Here is a 25478-nt window from a genome sequence, read left to right on the forward strand (position 1 = left end):
AAAAAAAAATGACTTGAAAGCCCTTGAATTGAATTTTGTAATGCTAGAGCAAACCCTGCGTCTGTGTCCAGAAGGAGCCCTGCAGGATTCACAACAGCATTTTATGATTAAGCTCCGCCCCCCACCTTTTTTTTTTTTTTTTTTTTTTTTTTGCTGCCACAATGAACAGGGCTGTCACTGTCACTGTCAATCTCTGTGTTTTACAGCAGCTCAGCCAGAGATCACAGCGCTGACCTTCACTGTCTCAAGACACACCGGCCCTGGCACCGGCACAGGGACTTTTTGGAAACAATCGGCCGTCTTCCCGTCTCCAAGCAGCATTAGCCTCTGATGTTTTGGGAGGATGGCAGAAGGTGCTGATGGAGAGGAAGAGATCCAGTTTCTGCGTACAGTAAGTGATGCAACATTTTTTTTAAACTCCTTTTTTTCCATCAAAATTTATTATTATTATTATTATTATTATTGTTATTATTATTATTATTATTATTATTATTATTATTATTATTATTATTATTATTATAGTTGTCATTTTTATTATCATTTGTATTATTATTGATTCTCATAATACTATAATACTAATAATAACCTATTAACTGTTGCTGTTACTGTGTAAGTGACTTGCTTGTGCTTGACTATGGAGGACAGAGATTGACAGCGACAAGTGGCCGGTGTGTTGGCATTGTTATCTATTTTTACAATTGTCACTTGATATATTCGCTGGTTTGTCACCCAGACAAAACTGTCGCACCAAGTTGTAAATATCAGCACAAAACAGTTACACAGAGGAAACCTTTTTAAAGCTTTCAGATAAATGTATATTATTATTATTATTATTATTATTATTATAGTAGTATTAAAACAAATGTACATATGGCGGAAATAAAAAGCAGTTGAAATTCTACAGGATTGACACTGAATTTAATTCAAGCTTTTATTATTATTATTGTTATTATTATTATTATTATTATTATTATTATTATTATTATTATTATTATTATTATTATTATTATTACTTATAGTGATTAATAAAACTCAAAGTGAGGATCAAGATTACAATGGTTTTGAAGGGAAAAGGGGGTAGAGCCAGTAATCAGAGGGTCCCTGGTTCGATTCCCAGCTCCTCCTGGCAGCATGTCGAAGTGTCCTTGAGCAAGACACTGAACCCCTAACCTCTCTCATTGAGCAGGTGTGCACCTTGCACAGCTGCGGCCGCCATCAATGTACGAATGTGTGTGTGAATGGGTGAATGTGAGGCATGTATTGTAAAGTGCTTTGAGTAGTCGCAAGACTAGAAATGCTCTTTCTAAAGGAAGTCCATGCAGCATTTACCATCATTTTACAAAACGTGTGATATTTCAGTCAGCATTTCCAAACCAAAGCGCATCATAATTTCGTACTTTTTGAGTTTTTGTTCCGCTAGAAAGCGAAAAGAGGAGAGAAAACAGAAGAAAATGAAGAAGAGAAATTATTCTGTAATGTCTGCACAGATTCAGTGTAAATGTTACCCATACAACATCCAAAGCGTGGAGCAGGGAACCAGCGTCCGAGGAAAATTGATGCATAAATGTTACGAATGAAAATGAATTGGAATTGTAGTTTATTTTCTTGGGGTGTCAGTCCGGTATTACATATACACTGATTAGAAAACCCCTATTTGAAGCCTTAAATATGTGGTTACAAACTAATTTCCAGGCGTTTAAAACAGTCAAATTTCACCGAACTCACTTCTATATGTAAAGATGGATCAAGGATCTAAAATCTGAAGTGTATTTTTTTTCCGCCGCATCATTCACTATAAAGTTACAACCGCTGTTTTTGGATAAGCACCGACTCCACTGTGTGGAATGTTGTGACTCTTCACAACCGCCTATCACTGCGTCAGTAAAGGACATGGGGCTTTTAATGGACATTAGAAAAATCTCACCACTGAATTTGGATACTATATATAAAGTACATATGTGTGTGGGTGTTGTGTCATGAAAACTGACCATTCATTTTTTATTATTAGTCTGATACAGTTCACCCTTCACTTATCTTAGAGTTCTATATTTACAGTGTGCGGATTAACAGCTTCAAAGCTTGGCCCATTTCGGCACCTGCTTTCTCTGGTCCGTGTGGGAACTGCACTATAGGAGCTGACGAGAGTTGCACTGATCAGCCACAACATTAAAACCACTGACAGGTGAAGTGAATAACATTGTTCATCTCATTCCAGTGGCACCTGTCAAGGGGTGGGATATATTAGGCAGCAAGTGAACAGTCAGTTCTTGAAGTTGATGTGTTGGAGGCAAGAAAAATGGTCAAGCGTAAGGATCTGAGCCACTTTGACAAGGGCCAAATTGTGATGGCTAGATGACTGGGTCAGAGCATCTCCAAAACACCAGGTCTTTTGGGGTGTTCCAGGTATGCAGTGATTAGTACCTACCAAAAGTGCTCCAAGGAAGGACAACCGGTGAACAACAAGGACAACAAGGCTCATTGATGCACGTGGGGAGTGAAGTCCAGCCCGTCTGGTTCGATCCCACAGAAGAGCTACTGTAGCACAAATTGGTGAAAAAGTTAATGCTGCTATGATAGAAAGGTGTCAGAATACACAGTGCATCACAGCTTGCTGCGTATGGGACCAGTCAGAGTGTCCATGCTGACCCCTGTCCACCACCAAAAGCACCTACAACGGGCACGTGAGCATCAGAATTGGACCATGGAGCAAAGGTGAAGGTGTCCTGGTCTGATGAATCACGTTTTCTTCTACATCATGTGGATGGTCGGGGTTAGGGTTCGATCCGATGGAGCATTTATGGGATGAGCTGGAACAATAAGCCCGATCCATAAAGGCCCCACCTCGCAACTTCCAGGACTTAAAGGATCTGCTGCTAACGTCTTGGTGCCAGATACCACAGGACACCTTCAGAGGTCTTGTGGAGTCCATGCCTCCACGGGTCAGAGCAGTTTTGATTAAATTTTTTTAGAAGCACATATTCTTACAATTCTTAAATGTTGAGGCCGTATACAACAATAAGAATAAGATTAGTTCTGACTGGCAACTCTTTGATTTACTTTAAAGTTTAATTGTTGTTTATTTATTTAGCATCATTTGAATTTGGCATCTGGGCTCTACTGCGTTCCCACTGAAGTGTACAGCAAACATAGTGTAGACATACTTAGTGATCTAGAATTAAAGGTGTGATGAGCTCAAATACCCCCATTGGATAGAAGAGTGGAGCCCAGCAGGTGGATGCAGGGGAGGTGGAGGTAGTGCAGCATTCTGGCAAGCAAACAGGCAGAAAAGCAGGCAGCAAAGCATGTAAGGCAGGAGGGATTGGCTACTTAAATAGGCCAGAAGCGTGTGGTCGAATATTCGCATTAATCTGATTCGACTGACTATATTCTGAGTCGGGTACAGCCCTAGAATCATCATTGTTATTTTCTTTTCAATTTTCCATATAACAAAGCTTACTAATTATTATGGGAAATAGGAAACAAAGGGAATCATTTTGGTGTAACATACATTGATGAAAAATCGGCTTGTTTTATTTTTAATAGTCAGAGGTGTTTATGTTGATGTTTTTTAGTTTTTTGGGGGCTTTTAAAAGTTGTTGTGTTTACCCCACAATGTAAAATAATTTATGGTTTATATTTCTTCTACTATTTCATTTATTCAGAGACACATGCAATAGTACATACAATTCATTATGGCCTAACTAAAAATATAGGAGGCAATATTTGAACTTTAAATGAACTATGAATTTTACATATTGAATATCCCAAAAAAAAGTATATTTAAGTGTATTTATTATACATCTTATGTATATATTTATTCACAATATACTAAAGTTGTCTTCAATTGAAACGACTTGAACCTAGTGCCTTAGAAGTAGTACTCAAGATTTGCTTAAATTTCAAAAAACAATATTTTTGTTTTTTGGTTACTTTTGACGAGCAAAATAACAAGTAGCAAGTACTTTTAACCAAGTATACTAAAGTGCAGTTTAAGTGAGGTTAATGTTTGAATATTAGTGTAGTGTACTTACAACACTACACTAATATTCTGTTGTACTACTCTTACAACATATTAATCACTGTACAAAAGCTCTACTTTAATGTCATTTATGTTATTTACATTAAGTAAATAAAAAGTACCAAAAAGTCCACTTAATGTATACTCACAACAAATATACTTTTAACACATTTTATATATTAAAAATATACTTTCAGAATGGAAAAATACTTTTTTTTTTTTTTCCCCACTTGGGCTTCTAACTGTGTCCTACCCTGAAGTTGAAGTTTTTCTCCCTTTGTGAGAATTTGTCACTTAAAGGCGCGCACCTTTAATCGGCCACGGACGAGCCGAAAGCACTCCCGACAAAATCGCTGACACCGGATATGAATTCTCGAGATGAGATTAAGAAAGTGACCCGGGGTGAAAATCTGGGATAAATCCCTTTCCTCCGCGGGGCTACCAATTATGTTATTAAAGCTGTTGAGCGCGGAGCAGTGGCGCTGAGCAATGTGCTCTCAGATATCTGGTGCTTTCCAGGGGAGAATGTGTGGAGAGCAGGTGGAGGGGCTCGAAATAGAGGATGGAGGAGTGGCCGCTGAGCCGGGCAGCCGCAGAGCTTAGTGCGGCCACAGAGCAACAACAAGGGGGGGGATATAAGTTAAATATAAGTTGAGGCAGTGGTGTTCAAACTTCCAAAGATTTCAAGGACTTGGCGCGAAGGACAAATAAAATGTACAAATAAAACAAACGTGTCATGACGCAAACTGACGTAGTTTATGGTGGAGGAGGTCGAGCGGTCACATTCCTTTTTGGCTTTCATTCCCTATTCGCACAGGTTGACGGGGGCTGGAAGGTGTCCGTGAGGAAAATGAGATCATGTCAAATGAATAAACTATTGCCCTATTCGATTTTGAAACCTCGAATTAACATATTTCGTGAAATGTAACCATGTAACATAATTAGTCGTGTCAGATTAATGCTTTAAAATATTTCCGAAAGGCCGCTTTCATTTGATCACGCCCCCCTGCAATTCCTCCACGCCCCATTGGACCCCCAGAGTTTGAATACCACGAGTTAAAGTTAGGACAAAGAGCTGGTTAAAAATAAATAAATAAATAAATAAAAGGATGAGCAGCTGTTTCTTCTGGTTCATTCTACGACATTCCTTTTCTCCGTTATTCCCAATTTTTACAACATGCCTTCCCCAACCACCGTCTGGAACCCAAGGTCGAAAACACACATTTTTTTGATAATGAAATTGAAATTGAGCACGGCGACAAATAAGTTTACACTTATTTACAGCTAAATTCAAACCTCTGGTCTTTTTTTTGTTAACTACTGTTATTTCTGGAAACCAGATCTCTCTAATATAGCTGTATGCTTTAACGCCAACCCTGACAAACATTATAAGCTTGAACTGTCAAAAGTTATTATTATATAGTTAGAGGCACAAGCTCATTAAGTGTAATTATTATTGTGATCCGTATGTGATGCCTAGGGATTAAAGTTAAACATGTGTAAAAGAGTGCAATTTTCCCTTTTTGAAAGAGAAATGACAAATAATAACTTGACAAATAATAACTTGAATACATTTTTTTGTAACTCATTATTAAAGAAAACCCCAATAATAATTATTGTCGTGAGTAGGCAAGGTGGAACTAGCCCGGACCAGATGGACAACATGTCATGACAAGGCCTCTTCTCCTATGTGTGTGTGTGTGGGGGGGGGATGGGGTTAATACCATTACCTTAAGGAGCAACAGGCGTACAGCCACACTGATCCTGGGCCCAGTTCGAAGACGGGTGTGTCTGCTTAAACCTCACCACCCCCACACCACATATATATATAAATTAAGATGAAAGAATATTTTATTGTCTGTCTCAACCAAGCGGTAGAGGTGACTTTAAGTATGAAAATAATGTATTTAATGTAATACAAAAATCACTCATCTAAGAATGGGCCATTAAACAGAAAAAGTGTGTCCAAAAAGTTATTTTAACAGAAGAGATATTAATAATAATAACCAAAAACTGTAAAATGGTTGAAACTTAAGTGCCACTTTGTGCAAAACATAACTGTGACCGTGGAGTTGATATGTACAAAAATGAAAATAAATTACCCCTAAAAATAAAGATATACTGAAAACTTGATGAGAACCTGTTCAAGGGTCAATGGAGGTTTAATATCAAATTTATAGGTAATGTCAGTAGTGTAGGGGCTTTGGAAAAACAAATAAGTCACTCAAATGACGTTAATATAGGTAAAAAAAACAAAACGATTTTCTGCCCAGTTAATTAATTATATATCAACATCATAATCGGACTCCTCAACATCATATGTTGAGGAGTCCGATTTTTCGAATGGATGGGAATGAAACATGGAAAAGTCAATTAACATCAAAATCTACAAACATTTTTTTTATTGTTATTTAGTCACTGGCGATGAGTAACCAATGACAATTTCTTTTCGCGTTGCTCTTTCATGGAGTGTACTTCAAAAGTGACTTTTTACTGACCCTCAGATGAATGCAAGAAAGGTTTTCATCCACATTACACCTAACGTTACACCTCCTTTTTTTCTTTTTTGTTTTGGCTTCTGATGATTTAAGTTTTAAGAGTCTTGAGTCACCAGAATGCCAGAAACAGGAAAAGAAAAACGATTGTGACTATCGATCGAGAAAGTCCCTCACCTGTGATTTACTTCCGCGCTCATAGGATGACCAGGTAGTACTGCAGTGCACGGCCTCCATCCTCAAGGAACAGATCAAGCTGTGTTTGTCCTGCGAAGGCTTCGGGAACCGCCTCTGTTTCTTGGAGACCACCTCAAACGCTCAGGTAACGTGATGCCGCCGACCCGTATGTATGCTGGACGTGTCGCCTCCGCTCTGAAGTGGGCCGGTTGTTGAAGGGTTTGTGTTTGTGCCTCAGAATGTCCCTCCCGACCTGGCGATCTGCTGCTTCATTTTGGAGCAGTCGCTGTCCGTGCGGGCGTTGCAGGAGATGCTGTCCAACACGTCTCTGGACGAGGTACGGAGGGTGGCGAGAACCAAGGACATTTACGGGAAAATCCGTTGTGTTTGATGCTGGATGTGCACAGTATATTATCGTCGTGTTAAAACAAATCCATTCTGTGCTTTATTATAATGGTAGAGATTGTTGTTATCTTAAAACGTGTCATGTACATTTAGCAACTGAACTTTGTCTCTTTCCGACTCTACACCCCATGCGCCTTTCACTCTCCCACCTGCCAACCATAGGCAGTCGATTTGGACAAATGGGTATGTTCGCTCATTCTTCCGCTCCTTGAGATCTCCCCTCTCTCACCCCCCTTCCGATTCCGAGAGTCCTCAACTTATCCTCAATCTCACCGCCCCCTTGTCTGTCTGATGAGGCTAACTCTAACCACGCCTTCTGACGTGAACGCAGGGACTGCTAAGACTCCTTCTTCTAGAGTCGAGTGTTGGCTGCGGACCTCGGCGTCCACGGCCATATCTCAACCCTCTCCTACCAAATGATGCCCAGAGAAAGCTCTTCGGCAGCAATAGGCCTCGCTCTTATATTTGAATGAAGGAAAAACAAACAATCAACAAAAAAGTTCCAGGTCCCTAGGGCTCAGTTTCGCTGACACAGATCAGGCAGAATCTTGGACTAAACACACTGAACACTAAATCCGGACTAACTGAAACTTTCTCAGTCATGGTTAGTAGTCGATAGACTCAGACCTGCCCTTGTCTTTATTTTTTATTGTTTTAAAATTATTAATTTAAAGTTTAATTAAACTTGACCAGAGGCAGGTTAATCTTTGGATTAATGGGCATGGGGCCTCTTATCTTATCCTATAAGCCAAGTTCATCAGGCATAATGTGTTTATCATTATGTACTTTCATGTTTAATCTACCTGCTGTAATCTGGAAGGTCTTAATCTCATTCTAGATATCTTTATTGTGTTTAACCCTAATATTCTTGCTAACACACGCATACACTCAGATTAGTACAGAAGAGTTGTTCAGTTAATCAGACATCTTGTCCCGTGTTCTGTTGCTTGCTTAACCCAGTTATTTTGCCGTGGAATCTCAATATTCCCAAGAAGTTAATATGTCGGTAAAAGTCTTGTCTTTGGATGTGATCCCACTAATCATAACAACATGAAATAACAGTTATTTTCAATGTTAGTCTGAGCACTTCTTCTTCCCACTGACTGTATAATGGCTTTAGAAGATCCAGTAATAGATTAAATCTTTAGGAGCCAACTAGTCTGACCGCGTGTTTTAATGAAGGGAAGTTTCGACTTTCCAAATTCTCAGCATTCGCCCTCAAAAAGGGGCTCGGTGTGGTTCCCCCAAAGTAACTCTCCGATTCTCCTCCCTCGCCAGTCGTCCCAGGGAGGAGGCCACCGCACACTGCTGTACGGCCACGCCATCCTCCTGAAACACACGCACTCCAGCATGGTGAGGACAGTGGCTCTGCACTTCCTGTCTGTGTGAATTTTGCAACGCAGTCGGGCATTTCCCCCTTCGGGAGGGAGCAATCGATATTTTGTGATCCCACCTCTTCTCGCAGTACCTCTGCTGCCTGACGACGTCGCGCTCGTTGACGGACAAGCTGGCTTTCGACGTGGGCTTGCAGGAGGACTCTACGGGTAGTTATTGGGCTGTAGCCGAATTATGTTTAGTTTTTTTTAACACAGTGGACCGGAGCTGCCGCGTCGCTCAAACGTTGTCTTCCTACAGGAGAAGCCTGCTGGTGGACCATCCATCCAGCCTCCAAGCAAAGGTCGGAAGGGGAGAAGGTCCGTGTTGGAGATGACCTCATCCTTGTCAGTGTGTCCTCAGAGAGATACCTGGTGAGCATCATCTTTTCTTGACTTAGCACGGCATATTTGCCGTTTGCCCTTTCTTTGATTCAACTCACCGAGCGTCCCACCTCCTCCTCCATCGTCAGCACCTCTCCTACGCCAGTGGAGACCTGATGGTAGACGCTTCCTTCATGCAGACACTGTGGACCATGACGCCGGTGATGTCAGGATGTGAGCTGGCCGAAGGTAGAGATCTCCTTATTTTGGCCGTGAAATTATTTTTAATGAACTTCATCTTCAGTTCCCCAGTCCTTCTTACCAGCGGGACTTTTCTGCGCTAGGGTTCTTGACGGGAGGCTACGTGCTCAGGCTGTTCCACGGCCACATGGATGAGTGTCTGGCTATTCCAACGGCCGATCAAGGCGACGACCAGCGCAGGTGGCCATCTCGTTGTAGTCTTGGAAAGTTTCATGTGTTTGCTGTGGTTCTCGCCATGGCGGGCCCATCACTGACTCAGTTCCATTTTGTCCAGAGTCGCTCACTATGAGGGAGGCGCCGTCTGTAGCCACGCCCGATCTCTGTGGAGACTTGAACCGCTTCGTATCGGGTGGGTTTACCTAGTTTATTTTGTCGATCAGTTTAAGACATGTTAACATTTGGCAATTGAACTTGATCTGGTAATTTGTTTGGGAACTGCTTTTTTTTCGCAGTTGGAGTGGCAGCCACATCAAATGGGGCCAGTCGTTCCGCATACGACACATAACGACAGGCAGATACCTTTATCTGGACGAAGAGAAAGGTCTCCTGGTGGTGGACCCTGAAAAGGCTAACTCCAAGATGTCCGCCTTCTGCTTCAGAATTTCAAAGGCCAGTGCCAAAACCTACCCGAAATGAGTTTACCATAAAAAAAAAACAGATGCCAGCAAATACACAATTTGCAGTATTTGGAAAATTCTCACCACCATTGAGAAGGTGTGCATTTTCATGGAAGCCTTTTTGGGTATTCTTCCAAACTGCAGGATAAGATCGAGGTGGCTCAGAAGCGAGATGTGGAGGGCATGGGCACGCCTGAGATCAAGTATGGGGAGTCCATGTGTTTTGTGCAACACATTTCAACTGGTCTTTGGCTGACTTATGCTGCTGTGGATGCCAAATCGGCCCGTTTGGGGCCTCTCAAAAGAAAGGTATGGTGGAATGCAGTAGCCTCTAGATGGACGGCTGCTATGAAGGCAGGCTTGCACTATGATTTATGCTTGCATTGATGCAGTTTTAAGAGCCGTCTTTTGCGCTTCTCAGGCTATTCTCCACAAAGAAGGCCACATGGACGATGCCCTCACAGTAGCTCGCTCCCAGACAGAAGAGTCACAGGCGGCCAGAATGATCTACAGCACAACAGGCCTCTTCCATCAGTTCATCAAGTAGTGCTACTTTCTCATTGTATTTCTTTCTCAAATGTATTCCAAACTATTTTAAGGGATAGGTTTGCCATAGCACACCCTCGCTCAACGCTTCGCTTCGCGCTTCGATTGAGAAACTTGAAGTGCTAAACTGCCAAACGACTTGGAATGAAGCTCATTTCGGTCTAGATACATAGCTACGGCATCATATATTTATAGCATGGACTGCGTCTGCTCTGTGTGCCTCCAGAGGTCTAGATGCTCTGAGCGGGAAGAACAAGTCTTCCGGCCCGCATACCCTACCGATGGACTCCGTCATCCTCTCCCTGCAAGATCTCATTTTCTACTTCCGACCCCCCGAGGAGGAGCTGGAACACGAGGAGAAACAGACTAAACTCCGCTCCCTCAAGAACAGACAGAACCTCTTCCAAGAGGAGGTGAGCCACCTAGCAGTTCTCATGTTACCGGCGACTTTGCCATTATCGATTTCTATTTTAAATCACCAGATTGATTGAGTTCACTCTACATTTAATTGCAGGCGTTCATTCGATATAGCTATCAATTCTACACAATTCTTCCACATTTAAATTTTTTTTATTTTTTTTTATCATTGGCCCTCAGGGTATGATCACACTTGTCCTGGACTGTGTCGATCGCCTCAACGTCTACAACACGGCCGCCCATTTCTCAGAATTTGCCGGGGAGGAGGCAGCAGAATCGTGGAAGGAAATAGTTAATTTATTGTATGAATTGCTAGGTATGATACATCTACTTCTTTCTCCTGGTCGACTTCTTGATATGAGCCCCCATGTTTAACGATTGTTGGTGTCTGTGTTTTATTTCTCGATATGGCGCGTGGGCAACTGTCTCAATCTTCTTGTGTGAAGCTTCTTTGATCAGAGGTAACCGTGCAAACTGCGCCCTCTTCTGCGATAACCTGGATTGGCTGGTCAGTAAACTGGACCGCCTGGAAGCATCCTCAGGTATGGATTTTGTTCCCTATGGCCTCAGAAGATTAAGTTGTTGTGTATTCTCCACTATATGTGAGTAAATAAGAGCGATAAAAAAATGGTAAATGTTGTGATCCAGGATGCTGCTCCCTAAATCAGTATTTCTCAATTGGGGGTACTCATACCCCTTGGGGTACCACAGGGGGTACTCCGAAAAAAAAAAAAAAGTGAAAAAATATTGGTTATAATTAATATTATATATATAAAAAATAGATAAATACAACGCACATACAGTACATAATTTATGTTTATTTTCTTTTTTTCTCCCAATGCCAGTAACGGGGGTACTCAGCTGAAAAAAGATTTTAGATGGGGTATACTACTAAAAAATAGTTTGAGAGCCACTGCTCTAAATTATGTACACTATTGATTTGTGCTGTCGAGCTATTGAGCTTCCTTAAACCTCTGTTTTACTGCACCGCACTCTTACTGTACAACAGGGATCCTGGAGGTGCTGTATTGTGTCCTGATTGAGAGTCCAGAGGTACTCAACATCATCCAGGAGAATCACATCAAATCGATCATCTCTCTTCTGGACAAGCACGGACGCAATCACAAGGTCGGTCTCGAAGTTGAAAAATTGTGAAAAAAGAGCTAACTTTTTGTTCTAATATTTTCACAAGTTGATCCGTTGAAGATGTTAAAATGGCCTTTGTTTGTGTGGCCTGAAGGTGCTGGATGTGCTCTGCTCCCTCTGCGTTTGTAACGGCGTCGCTGTCAGGTCCAACCAGAATCTCATCACAGAGAATCTGCTTCCGGGTCGTGACCTACTTCTTCAGACCAGCATCATCAATTATGTTACGAGGTAGTATTTTGAAGTAGATAGAGACTTGATAGATAGATAACTGAAATGGTCAGTCATGGTTATATAGTCTCAGACTTGCACTAGTATTGGTTTAAAAAAATCTGATTTCCAGAAGGAAGATTAGAGCTAATCAGGGTCTAAGTGAAGGTTTCAATGAAACCTGACCAGAGGCAGGTTTAGCTTTGGATTAATGGACGTGGGGCCTCCAGGTCGACCTTGACAGTACAGGAAATGGATCATCAGGACTAAGACCAGCACCAAGAGCAGACAGAATTAGCTGACTAGTCTTCATCACCTTAGTCTAGGACGTCCTAGTCTACAACTAACTCATCTGAAATGAAGCAACGCCTCAGAAAGGCATTTTAAAATTCTGGATTCATTTAAGTAGGATGAGCTTAGTCCTGATTTCGATTAAACTCCTTCTGCGAAACTGCCCCCATATGTGGTAATTCCATGGCGACTGTTTCTGACTGTTGAGTTTGAGATCTCTTTTACTTTATTTTTTCACCATAGCATGAGACCCAACATCTTCCTGGGAACATGCGAAGGCTCCACCCAGTACAAGAAGTGGTATTTTGAGGTGATGGTGGACCAGGTGGAGCCCTTCCTCACCGCTCAGCCATTCCACCTGCGTGTGGGCTGGGCTCTGACGGAGGGCTACAGCCCGTACCCTGGAGGGGGCGAAGGCTGGGGCGCCAATGGAGTCGGGGACGACCTCTACTCCTATGGCTTCGACGGACTCCATCTCTGGTCAGGTAAGTGCTGTAAAGACGGTTTATTTATTTATACCTTTGAACGAGTCCACCCGTTTTTGTCCGCTAACACGTTTTAGTGAATTGAAACAAATCTGTGAATTTCATCCAGTGGTGGCGTTAGGGGTGGGCATCTGGGGGCTTCAGCCCCGAATGTTTTATCAATGGCCCCTAAAATAGCCCAAATTTTTAGTTAGTTGCGTTAGTCAGGAATTACAGTTTTCTCCCCATGGAACACAGCATAACTTCCTACCAACACGAGTTACAATTTTTGGAGTTCCGATGGAGCGCATCATCGGAGGGAAACGACAACCATGTTAGAAGCGAACAGAATATGTTTATTTACAAAAAATGGCAAGAGTATAAAAACGAAAAGCTGGGTGTTGTGTCAGGTTGTGTCGACTCAGTGCAACGCCTGCGTCAAGCAACCACCGCAGACCGAGGGAGTCTTCACTGCCCGCTTCGCCTCATGCAGAATCCCCCCCAGAGCCACAATGTGCACATATACGTCAAATGGGATGATGATGTCACAAAGCGCCCACCCCCGGTCCAACAGGCCTCGGTCCAAATCCCAGTCCACCACTGGGCCGGAAGTTGTAGAACGTTGGCGTATGGGCGATGCTGGAATGTTCTGCAACTTCCGGTAGTTTTGCCACGGTTTCTCACTAATTCCTGCTCCAAATGTAGGTGGATGTGGCTCAAACTTGTACCACAAGATGTCTGAAACACCGCAGATCCAACAACACCTCATTCATGTCCACGGGTTAGGCGGTTGCTGTGGGCCAGATACTTTTAGCCAGAAAAATTCTGAGGAGAAAAATAATAACACAAATGGCAACAAAAACAAAATCTGAATGAAAACAATAGACCCCTCATAATAATAATAATAATAATCCTCTTCTTCTTCTTCTTCTTCTTCTTCTTCTTCTTCTTTCGGCTGCTCCTGTTAGGGGTCGCCACAGCGGATCATCTGCGGATCATTTGCCTCCAATACCTTCTGTTCTGCACATCTTACTCCCTTACATAATAATAATAATAATAATAATAATATTAATAACAATAAATATAGCTAGAGGCAGCAATACGCGGGTTCCAGGGTAGTCGGCCGTAAGGTTCAATGGACGAGGGCTTTGGCTCTCTGTTCCGTTTAATCCAATTGTCTTCCGGTAATACTTTAACTAAAACATTTTGAAATATAATAAAGGTAAATCTTAATAAAATAATACCTGTCACTTTTCAACTTTGTATGGTTAAGAGTTTGTATCTTATACTCCTTTAGTTAAAGTCCAATCGCGACTCTAATGTATCTGTCACATCCCAATTTCTATAGCGCTTTACCAACATTTAAAATTTTAGGAGAATGAATAAATAAATAAATACAATTAATTAGGAAAACTGCATTGCGGTTGGTGTGGCCGCATCAGTTCGCCTCCAAATTATTAGCAATTTTGTGTCGTTTATTCGCATCATTCTTGGTGTGTAAAAGGCCGTTCATAGTCAAGTGTTATGGAGACGGAACACCAAAAAAAAAGGCTGATTTCCGCGTTGTGTCCACAGGACGCGTCCCACGTCACGTCGCCACGCCCAATGAGCACATTCTGACGGCGGAGGACGTGGTCAGCTGCTGTCTGGACCTGAGCGTTCCCAGCATTTCCTTCCGCATCAACGGGCACCCCGTGCAGGGCATGTTCGAGAACTTCAACCTGGACGGCCTCTTCTTTCCCGTCGTCAGCTTCTCCGCCGGCGTGAGGTGGGAACATTTCAACACAAATCTTCGCGAGATGTAACGGAATGTTAAACAGGCACTCGACACTCACGTAACCTTTATATCCTCCCGTCGCCAGGGTTCGCTTTCTCCTCGGAGGACGTCACGGGGACTTTAAGTTCCTGCCGCCGCCGGGTTATGCGCCGTGCTACGAAGCCGTGCTGCCGAGGGACCGCCTGCGGATCGAACCCATCAAAGAGTACAAGCACGATTTCGAGGCCGTTCGGAACCTCCTGGGCCCGACGCACTCCCTGTCGCACACCGCCTTCACTCCCTGTCCCGTGGACACCGTGCAGGTGAGACCCGGACTCCTGAGACACGCTGACAGCTTGAAACGAGGCGATATCTCGCCGGCCGCCCTCACGTCGTTTTCCCTTCGCAGATTGTGCTCCCTCCTCATTTGGAGCGCATCAGGGAGAAGCTGGCAGAGAACAGCCACGAGCTGTGGGCCGTGACCCGCATCGAACAAGGATGGACCTATGGACCTGTGAGTGTGTTATATATTTTATTTTTTTTATGAGATCCACTCAGATTACATTTTTTTTCATACAACTCTCCTTATCGTCATGTCCCTGTCAGTTCCGGGACGACAACAAGAAGTTGCACCCCTGCCTGGTGGATTTCCAGAGTCTCCCTGAACCTGAGAAGAACTACAACTTGGCAATGTCGGGGGAGACGCTCAAGTGAGTCAAGACTTTATATCGAAATCGATTTTTTTTTAACAGCTGCATTTTAGACAAAAACCCATTTCCCCTGTGTGTATTTCACAATAGTCTTTTTGTGGTTTGTGTTAAGGACGCTGTTGGCACTGGGCTGCCATGTCGGAATGGGAGACGAGAAAGCGGAGGAAAACCTGAAAAAGATCAAGCTCCCAAAAACGTGAGCCGCCGGGCAACATTTTTAATGTGACCTTTTTTAATCGTGTGATCAATAACTCTGTTTTTTTCCGGGCCTTGACACCCCCCCCCCCCTCCCCACACGCACAGCTACATCCAGAGCAGCGGCTACAAGCCGGCTCCCTTGGATCTCAACCACGTGAAGCTGACCCCCAATCAGAACACTCTGGTAGAGAGGCTGGCGGAAAACGGACACAACGTGTGGGCAAGAGATCGCGTTCGACAGGGATGGACGTACAGCATTGTGCAGGTCGTTCTCACCCCATATCTGCAGTTTCCGCCCAGTGTGTTCTCAGTGGGATTTTAGCTCCCGCTTTCCGCAGGCCGTGCTACATTTGTACACATTCCGCAAAATACGGTATATGCTCGACGGGCTGAGAAAAGGCGGCATGAGATTGCTCTGACTCAATTGAGACTTGACAGAGTAGAATGTCGATGTCTCTAAAAAGTAGTGACGTTCATGTTTTAATGCAGGACATAATGAACAAGCGCAATCCTCGTCTGGTGCCATACAACCTGCTGGATGAAAAAACCAAAAAGACAAACAGAGACACTGTCTGCGCTGCTGTGCGTACTCTCATCGGGTACGGTTACAACATAGAGCCGCCCGACCAGGAAAGCAGTAAGTGTGCATCGCTTACCGCCAAAAATATTCCGTCTGAAAATTGTCCTAAACCAGAGTGTTTTATTTATTTATTCATTTTATTTTGCGCTCAAGGCGGCCCGGGGACCGGCAGCACCCGTGGAGACAAGATCCGAGTATTTAGGGCAGAGAAGTCCTACGTCATCACCCAGGGCAAGTGGTACTTTGAGTTTGAAGCTGTGACAGTGGGAGAGATGAGAGTTGGGTGGGCGAGACCCAGCGTCCGCGCCGACACCGAGCTGGGTGCCGACGAACTGGCTTACGTCTTCAACGGGTTTAAGGTAAAAACCTAAAGCCCGGTTTGAAGGCTCGTGGAAGTTGCTGAGTGTGGCTCTTTCTTTCTGGTTGCAATCTAAAATATATATATATTTTTTTCTCTTTTTTTTTCAAGGCTCAACGTTGGCACGTCGGCACCGAGCCGTTCGGCCGCCAGTGGCTGTCTGGCGACGTGGTGGGATGCATGATCGATCTGACCGAAATGAACATCATGTTTACCCTCAACGGAGAGATGCTGATCAGCGACTCGGGCTCGGAAATGGCGTTCAAGGACATAGAGATAGGAGAGGGTGAGTAATCGCAACTGTACGTGGATCCTAAAATCAGTGACATTGGTTTGAAACCTCAAATTCAAACTGTAAAATTTGTTCTAACAAGTATGAAAAAAATATACGTGTATAGGAAAGGAATTTTCACAGTACACACTTTGTGTTAATACCTGTTGTTTAGAGGAGGCTTAAATACCTTGTTGGCAGTTGTGGCAGCCTTCTCTTGAAGACGTGGCTGACAAGTGGTAATTAATTTAGACAACTGAGTCCATCGCTTGCTTGAGAGACCACGGGAACCTGAAATATGTTGACTTGCCACTCCTGCCCAGACAGGTTTGGATTTCTCAGTTTTTTCCACCTGGAAGACCCTGTCCCACTCAGACTCGTGATCTCCCCCAAAGAAGGCTGTAAATAAACACTTGTTTGAAGGTATTTAACTCTTCTCTAGTCTTCAGGCCTGTTTGGACAGCAGAAAAAGTCAATACAACTACGGAACGTTCCTGGATTTCCCTCCGTGCGTGATTGTGTTACCTCGGGCGATCTTGTCTTTTAATTGCGGAAACGAGTCGATTGTGTTTTTCGATTGATTGGTTTTGATTGGTTTCCCTGCCGTTCCGCAGGTTTCATCCCCGTGTGCAGCCTCGGCTTGTCTCAGGTCGGCAGGATCAACCTAGGACAGAATGTCAGCAGCCTTCGGTTCTTCACCATCTGCGGCCTGCAGGAAGGATTTGAACCCTTTGCCATCAACATGAAGAGAGACATTACCATGTGGTTCAGCAAAAGCCTGCCTCAGTACATCCCCGTGCCCACCGACCATCCCCACGTTGAGGTACAATATACTTACTTCATTACAGTACATTAAATGTCTGTGTATTGAATTAGCGATGGACCAATGCCAGGCTAAAATAGGGTATCAGTGAATATCCCGGATCCAAAGTCATGAACCTCATATGGATCCCAGCTGCCTGGGATGGTAAGGCAAGGAAGCACCTGTATATCTTTGGAGGAAGGAAGGAATGGGTAAGGCTTTATTTACATAACACCTTTTAAACAGAGGTTACAAAGTGGTTTAGATCAACATTGACACAGAAAAGAAAAAGAGAACACAAGGCCACACGGAGAAAGAACTCAAAAGCACATTCAACAACAAACACAGAGCCTCACTGAACGCTCATCATAGCCTTCTATGTTGCGAGTAGCGGAAAAGCCATCCTAAAAAAGTGTGGTTTAAATGTTGTTTAAAACAGTCGACGGGCTCAGCTGAACCAATGGGAGGGGGGAGATTGTTCCAAAGTCTGGGCGCCAGGGCCGCAAAAGTGCAGTCGTCTTTGGTTTTTTGGTTGGTACAGGTTTTGGTTGCGTGACCTAAGTGACCGCCCAGTAGTGTAAGCGGGAGTGTTGGAGAAATTCTCCCTGTGTGGTCGGTGAGGTCAATCTGCCGCTACAGGAAAACAAAACTGAGATTATTAAATATATTTATTCTGCAGAGTAAAGCAAAAGATCCAGAGCTGCTCCAAAGTGGTGTTCTGATCGGTCTGCCCCTGTTGCTGATGAAGAGGGCTTTCTACCAAAGAGAGGTTGTGTGCCATTGGTCAGGTGTCATTCACAACACTGTGCCCCTCAACCATCTCCCCGGATGTTTCCCTCAAACCGTGGTTCAACGGTCAAACCCCACAGACACAATGCTACTAAGCCATAAAACAAACACACAACGCTCTTTAAAGCCCCCCTTGGGCTTATTCTGATCTTCACACAAGGTTGGTTGAGGAGGGAATGTGGTCTGGTTCTTCAATACTGCAATTGTCATTGTCGAGAAAGAACAGTTTCTTTACATAACTCTGGGAGGCTCCTTAAAAACCCAGAGGCAATGTTTTACAACCACGTGACATACAAACGGCTGTTGTCCTATATAAAACATGTAAAGCATCATTCAAATAACTGATCTTTATGCATTTTTCTCTCACGGGAGCTAAGCCGTCTTGTTCCTTATAAGTGACTAAAAGAATCTGAGAATCGACCCTGAACTTCCCTCGTAGCCTGTGCAGTGAGGCTAATGGCGGAGGAATGCGGGACCTACGGCCCGTCTAATAGCCGAGCTGCTGCATTTTGAACAAGCTGAAGACGTGTCAGGGCAGCTTGACTAAAGCAGGTGAAAAGGGCATATACTGTACAACCAAAACGGCTGATTATGTGGCCCAAGGGGAGCATATACAGAAAAATATAATTTGAGGATTGATCCCCTGGGCCACCCAGAAACCGAAAAACTTCTATTTGACAATTATGACATAAACCAATCTAGAGCATTCCCTGAGAGATTCCCGAATTGAAATTTATCAAAGTTATGATTCCCTTCCACAACTTGAAGAAGCTGCTCAGCGACACGTTTTTCCTGTACTTTGGAAATGAAAGGTAGTTTTGAGATGGGTCTAAAATTGTTCAAAACAGAGGGATCGAGACCGGGGTTTTTTGGGGGTTTTTTTAGAGGCTGGTTGTACAAGCTGATTGATTGTGCTAAACAGAGCTGTGGGATTGTGTTTATTAGTCATAATTAAGTCTGAAAAACACGATGTTCTTGCGTCCTTGATTTTTTTTGATTGAGCAAGGTCAAAGGGTCTTTCATGTGTAGAAAGTGAACATTGAGTTTTGTCTTTTTCCGTGTTCGCTCAGCCCTCCTGCAGTCCTGCTTGCAGCTACAGGGTGGGAGATTGAAATACCGCAGTCAGGTTTATGACAGTTGACTTTGAAAATGAGCATCTCAAAGCTCTGAAAGCTATCAGCAGTGATAGGTTTACAGTGAAAATGGTTGTTGTCGGCAACAGCAAGGCCCTCACCACGACCAGTGCACCTGGGGGAGTTAAACTAACTAAAGTCGGGCGGGCAGAGTTAGATTAAATAGCAGCAGTCCCTGGACTTCACCCAGGTCTCCGTCAAGATCAGAAAATCCAAATCATGACACACGCAAACGAGGGGAAAAGACAAAAACACACCAACTCCAAGCAGACAGGACCTCAAACCTGATTCAACCTATTGTCTTTAACCAAAGACCTCAGCCAACACATGCTTTGTGTCTTTTTTGGAAACATAAAAAGCATGTTAGATGTCTGTGGAGAAAACATATCCCAGATCACCCAATGGCCAGTGTGCCCCTGTCCTGTTTTATGTACATACTTCTATGTAAACATGTTTCTCAGATTTTGCTTGATTACTGTTGTTCTGTCAGTACAATGAGTCATTGAGGACCAGAGTTAAATGTCTTGTATGTGTAAGCGTATTTAGTACGTGAAGGCAGATTATACACCAATCAGCGACAACATTAAAACCACCACTAATAACCACTAATATTGTGTAGCTCCCCCTCATGACGCCAAAACAGCCCTGACCCGTGGAGGCATGGACTCCACAAGACCTCTGAAGGTGTCCTGTGGTATCTGGCACCAAGACTTTAGCAGCTGATCCTTTAAGTCCTGGAAGTTGTGAGGTGGGGCCCCCATGGATCGGGCTTGTTGTTCCAGCACATCCCACAGATGCTCGATCAGATCAGACACAAACCCCGCCCATCCACATGATGTAGAAGAAAACGTGATTTATCAGACCAGGACACCTTCTTCCATTGCGCCATGGTCCAGTTCCGACGCTCACGTGCCCATTGTCCTTGTCAAAGTCACTCAGATCCTTACGCTTGCCCATCTTTCCTGCTTCCAACACATGAACTTCAAGAACTGACTGTTCACTTGCTGCATAATACACCCCACCCCTTGACGGGCGGCATTGGAGCGAAATGATCCATCTTATTCACTTCACTTGTCAGTTGTTTTAATGTTGTGGCTGATCTGCGTATGTCCATCACTATTCTCTAATGACCTCAAATCAACAGTCCAAGTCTAGACAAAGTAATATGAATATAAAAGCAATATGTGGAAAAATATAGTATTTGGTACTCTGGAATCATTAGAATTCAGAATGTCCATCTGTCTTTCGCAAATTGAAAAGAATCAAAAGCTTCCTCAGTCTCCGACCTCCCGTTTTCCTTGCACTGCAGATTTCTCGTGTGGATGGGACCGTGGAGAGTGCGCCGTGTCTCAAAGTCACTCACAAGACCTTTGGCTCTCAGAATGCCAACACGGCCCTGCTGTTCTTCCGTCTCAGCATGCCCGTGGAGTTCCACGAGACCTTCAAGGTCCGTGCGGGCACCACCCCGCTCACCCGCACCCTCACCATCCCCGAGGATGAGGTGGTGGAGGTGGATCCCGACTCTGACTATGAGGTGCTCAAGAAGTCGGCCTCCCGAAAAGAGCAGGAGGAGGAGAAGAAAGAGTTGTCGGTGCCCAAAGAGATCCCCGCCCTCAAAAACGGAGAAAACGAGAAGGACGCCTCGACGGAGAAGAGCAGGAAGAAAGGGTTCGTTGGGATTGATATGGAGAAGGGTATTATGGGATTGAGGCATGCCATCCGTACCGTTTAGCGTACAGTCTTTAGTCATTCTCCCTGTGATCAACAGGTTCCTTTTCAAAGCTAAGAAGGCAGCGTTGATAAGTCCCCCGCCAGTGGTTCCCACCGTACCGCGCCTAAGGGAGGACGTGGTGCCAGATGACCGGGATGATGTCGACATTATCCTCAACACCACGACAGTACGACTGCCACTGTTTGATGTCCTTTTTTTAATTCAGTTTATTATATCTGGAATCTAATTGTTTGCCATGATTGTCCTTAGTTTGGACTGTTTTCATCCATTGCCAGTTGTATTTAGGAGGCGGCGCTGGTTCTGTCAGACAACTTGATGGCGCCACAGGCTTCCACGCCCTTATGGGCCGGCCCTTGTAATCAGTCAATCCCTCTTGCCCTACCTGCTTTGCTGCCTGCTTGCTTGCTGCATTGCTGCGCTCCCTCCATCTCCCCTGCATTCACCTGTTGGGCTCTACTTTTCCATCCTATGGGTGGGATTCAAGCTCATCCCTCCTATATTTCTAGCTCACTAATTATGCCTATGTTTGCTGTACACCTTGCCGGGAGCGATGAGCAGTAGAGCCCAGACGCCCAAACTCAACTCAAACTGAAATGATGCAATATAAATAAATATTTTATTTTTCTGACAGTTGTCCATCAGAATGATGGTTTATCTCATTTCAGAGAATGACTGATAGTGAGGTTTGTTTTTTTTGTCGTTTTTTTTAAGTACTATTACTCTGTGCGGGTCTTTGCTGGCCAAGAGCCTGCTGGTGTGTGGGTGGGCTGGATCACACCGGACTACCACCAATACGACCCTTACTTTGACCTGAGCAAAGTGAGAAGCGTGACTGTCACTGTAGGCGACGACAAAGGAAACATTCACGACAGGTAAGATACTACATGGGGTCTTTGCTCTTTCATTTGAAAACATTCTGTAGTTGCATTTATACTCACATCAAAGGTAATGCCAAATTGTTAAATATTGTTAACCACTGCTCCTCCCAGTATAAAACGCAGTAACTGCTACATGGTGTCAGGAGGGGAGTTTGGCAGCTCCCAGCAGACTCGAGTCAGCCAGGAGGATTTTGTGATTGGCTGCCTCATTGACCTGGACACAGGCCTCATGACTTTCACCGCAAACGGAAAAGAGATCAACACGTTCTTCCAGGTCCAGAAAGATCCAAATCAATATAGGACATTTTGCATGCAACATACAACACAAATAATGTATTTAATAATGAAAAAATGATTCTCAAGGTGGAGCCAAACACCAAACTGTTCCCGGCTGTCTTTGTCCTGCCCTCCAGTCAGAACATGATTCAAGTAGATCTCGGCAAACTCAAGGTCAGACAAACTGTTTCTCTGCCTGACTGTTTCTCCTTATTTAACCCCATAAATAAGCAGACATTACTCACTTATATATTTTTACTTTATGTTCTTGCCAGAATATCATGCCAATCTCAGCAGCCATGTTCCGGAGCGAGCGCAAGAACCCTGTGCCCCAGTGCCCCCCTCGGCTAGACGTCCAGATGTTGACCCCAGTCATCTGGAGCCGCATGCCCAACCACTTCCTGGGACCAGAGACGAGGCGAGTGAGTGAACGGCTAGGCTGGATGGTGGAGTGTAGGGAGCCGCTCACCATGATGGCCCTGCACATCCCGGAGGAGAGCAGGTAAGAAACCTTTCCTGGAACAAGGATAACACTTGGAATATTGGAATGTCCAGTTTTACAAATGGCGTCCATTTCACTGTCTAGGTGCATCGACATCCTGGAGCTCTCCGAACGTATGGACCTGCTCAAGTTCCACTACCACACTCTGAAGTTGTACGGCTCAGTATGTGCGTTGGGAAACAATCGCGTGGCTCACGCACTGTGCAGCCACGTGGACGAGTCTCAGCTCTTCTACTCTATAGAAAACACATACCTACCCGGACCAATGAGGAGCGGCTTCTACGACCTGCTCATCAGCATGCATCTGGAATCTGCTCGGAGGAACCGCCTGGGGACCAACAAGGAGTTCATCGTGCCCATGACAGACGAGACGCGAGCAATCACACTCTACTCCGATCATGACAAATCTCACGCTTTGCCTGGGGTGGGCCTCACCACCTGTCTGCGACCCAAACTCCATTTCTCGCCGACCGGGTTCGTGGGTACAAACCTGGACATCTACACTCTGAGTCCAGTCATTCCATTGGAGGTGAGATGAAACTTGTGTCCATGAGGAAGTAAACTTGAGCGTCCCTGGATGATATTCATGCGTTTATTTGTCCTTTCAGGTGTTGAAGACCAAGGCCCTGAACATGCTGACTGAGGCTGTCCAGGATGGTGGCCAGGCCATGAGAGACCCCGTAGGAGGAAGTGTTGAGTTCCATTTTGTTCCGATCCTCAAGCTCATTAGCACCCTCCTCATCATGGGTGTTTTCCATGACGAAGATGTCAAGCATATCCTGAAGATGATCGAGCCGACGGTCTTCAGTGACGAGGAGTCAGGGGTCCCTGAAGAAAGCAAAGAAGCAAAGCTAGAGAGCGAAACCAAACTCGCCATAAAAGCAGGGGGACCAAAAGAAGACGAGGAAAGAGCAATGGAAGATGAATACGAGGAGGAATTCGGGGACGAGGGCATGGGAGAGGATGAGGAATTTGAAGGAGAGGAAGACATGGATGAGACCGGATCCTTGGGGCCGGTTGAAGAAACGATCGACGAGACGGAACAAGTCAATGGAGAGAAGGGAGCTGAGGAGACTGAAAAAGAGGCTAAACCTGTAGAGACAGGGGGGGAGGCGAAGGAAGTTCTCGAGCAAGGACTCTTCCAGATGAAGTTACCGGAGTCCGTCAAACTGCAGGTATGAGTGCCTTGTTCTCTACATAGAATGGAATTAAATTACTTTCACGCTTTCTAAATCAATCCTTCCTCTGTTGTAATCTGTATTTACAAAAGTATAAGTGGTGTTGATTAAAGTTATTATCACAAGTTTATTTAATACGGCTATATATAGTAAAGATATATACATTGTATTTATATAGTACATCCAGTATCACTGCCATTCAAAACATGTTTTATTTCCATTACATACATTTTTTTATTGCTTTAAATCCATCAGATGTGCACCCTCCTGCAATACTTCTGCGACTGCGAGCTCCGCCACAGAGTCGAGGCCATCATAGCGTTTTCAGACCAGTTTGTCGGCCAGATTCAGTCCAACCAGAGGCAGCGCTACAATGAACTCATGCTGGCGTTCACGATGACCGCTGCTGAAACCGCTCGCAAGACCCGCGAATTCCGCTCGCCACCACAAGAACAGGTACATACGGATCAGCGCACATGAATAACAACTGCTATGAGATCTTGATAATATCTAGAAACAGGGTTCTTAGGAGAGCTGTCCCCCGAAAATCGACGAGTCGAATCATCAGTTAGAGACCGATGATGCACTGTTGCTAAATATTTTGCCGCCCCCCTCACTCATCTCTCTATATCTCTGGCAATGGAGCAAGAGAGAGAGAGCGAGGAGAGATTTGTCTCTTCTGATAAAAGAGAAAATGCTTCTTAGACAGTATCTTAATCTTATTGCAAATTAGAAACGGGTAATATAGCTGAGATAAATAGAAAATACATTTTCTTAATTTCTCCAGTAGCGTTAACAGTACCCATAACATCGGAGCTTATCGATATTACGGTCTTTAATCATTTAACCGCGGCGCCCACTTAATACCAGGCCTTGGTCGCACGTGCCCCGTTCCTCTGTGTTTTCAACTCTTATAGAGTTCAAAACTATGTCAAGGGATTACAATTTATGTTTCTCCGCCAGAATAAGCATTTAGCAACACCAAGATCTAAAGATCGCAAAATATCATGTAGTTACACAGCTTTCTGCTTTCAAGGTAGATTTTAGTATTTTCCTTTCACTTATACTCAAATCATTTTTTTTGCATATTTTTTGGTTTTAAGTTCATAAGCTCTTCTCTATCATCATGTAGGTCAACATGCTCATGAACTTCAAGAACTGTGCTGAGGACGAGGAGTGCCCTATTCCCGATGAGGTCCGAGATTCTCTTCTGGTTTTTCATAACGACCTTCTGGCACACTGTGGTAAGGCCTCATCCATCAAAGGCAGGGACTCTGCACTCAGTGTCCCACAACTGGTGTTCGGATAAAGACTGATCTCTCTGAACACCTCATCACCAGGAGTACATATTGAGGAGGAAGAGCAGGGGGAAGAGGTGGACAACTCTGTCCGAGGACGGCTTTTTCGCATGTTGGAAAAGGTGAAGAATTTCCGGGAGAAGAAGGTGGAGGTCGAACCAGAACCGGAGGAAGAGAAAAAACCCGGTGAGGCTCACAGAAGTAGATATACAGTATATTAAAGAAATATTACTGAATAAATACTGTATCTAACGTTATCTATCAATAAAGTACAAT

General features: G+C 44.2%; 1 protein-coding gene across 6 annotated transcripts in view; it reads left to right on the forward strand.

Annotated features, from left to right (window-relative positions):
- The first annotated feature begins 266 nt into the window (after window positions 1–266).
- Window positions 267–25478, forward strand: part of LOC307240158 (ryanodine receptor 1-like) — an 84706-nt gene continuing 59494 nt past the window's right edge. For all 6 annotated transcript variants that reach the window (XM_080013825.1, XM_080013824.1, XM_080013827.1 and 3 more), the window contains exons 1-40: window positions 267–391; window positions 6716–6835; window positions 6929–7027; window positions 7258–7278; window positions 8374–8448; window positions 8561–8639; window positions 8731–8843; window positions 8942–9041; window positions 9137–9233; window positions 9328–9402; window positions 9506–9662; window positions 9815–9979; window positions 10092–10213; window positions 10443–10629; window positions 10814–10949; window positions 11080–11175; window positions 11643–11761; window positions 11874–12007; window positions 12521–12762; window positions 14317–14509; window positions 14604–14820; window positions 14907–15011; window positions 15104–15207; window positions 15320–15403; window positions 15511–15670; window positions 15895–16042; window positions 16139–16344; window positions 16455–16629; window positions 17229–17437; window positions 20648–21006; window positions 21107–21236; window positions 21782–21942; window positions 22060–22222; window positions 22312–22398; window positions 22500–22726; window positions 22811–23255; window positions 23335–23901; window positions 24160–24360; window positions 25037–25148; window positions 25245–25388. In XM_080013825.1, the coding sequence (XP_079869951.1) occupies window positions 344–391; window positions 6716–6835; window positions 6929–7027; window positions 7258–7278; window positions 8374–8448; window positions 8561–8639; window positions 8731–8843; window positions 8942–9041; window positions 9137–9233; window positions 9328–9402; window positions 9506–9662; window positions 9815–9979; window positions 10092–10213; window positions 10443–10629; window positions 10814–10949; window positions 11080–11175; window positions 11643–11761; window positions 11874–12007; window positions 12521–12762; window positions 14317–14509; window positions 14604–14820; window positions 14907–15011; window positions 15104–15207; window positions 15320–15403; window positions 15511–15670; window positions 15895–16042; window positions 16139–16344; window positions 16455–16629; window positions 17229–17437; window positions 20648–21006; window positions 21107–21236; window positions 21782–21942; window positions 22060–22222; window positions 22312–22398; window positions 22500–22726; window positions 22811–23255; window positions 23335–23901; window positions 24160–24360; window positions 25037–25148; window positions 25245–25388 (6382 nt within the window). In that variant the 5' untranslated portion in view covers window positions 267–343. The remainder of the gene's footprint in view (window positions 392–6715; window positions 6836–6928; window positions 7028–7257; window positions 7279–8373; window positions 8449–8560; window positions 8640–8730; window positions 8844–8941; window positions 9042–9136; window positions 9234–9327; window positions 9403–9505; window positions 9663–9814; window positions 9980–10091; window positions 10214–10442; window positions 10630–10813; window positions 10950–11079; window positions 11176–11642; window positions 11762–11873; window positions 12008–12520; window positions 12763–14316; window positions 14510–14603; window positions 14821–14906; window positions 15012–15103; window positions 15208–15319; window positions 15404–15510; window positions 15671–15894; window positions 16043–16138; window positions 16345–16454; window positions 16630–17228; window positions 17438–20647; window positions 21007–21106; window positions 21237–21781; window positions 21943–22059; window positions 22223–22311; window positions 22399–22499; window positions 22727–22810; window positions 23256–23334; window positions 23902–24159; window positions 24361–25036; window positions 25149–25244; window positions 25389–25478) is intronic.

Source organism: Zeus faber (assembly GCF_960531495.2).
Source record: "Zeus faber genome assembly, chromosome: 14".
In the NCBI taxonomy this organism is placed as follows: domain Eukaryota; kingdom Metazoa; phylum Chordata; class Actinopteri; order Zeiformes; family Zeidae; genus Zeus; species Zeus faber.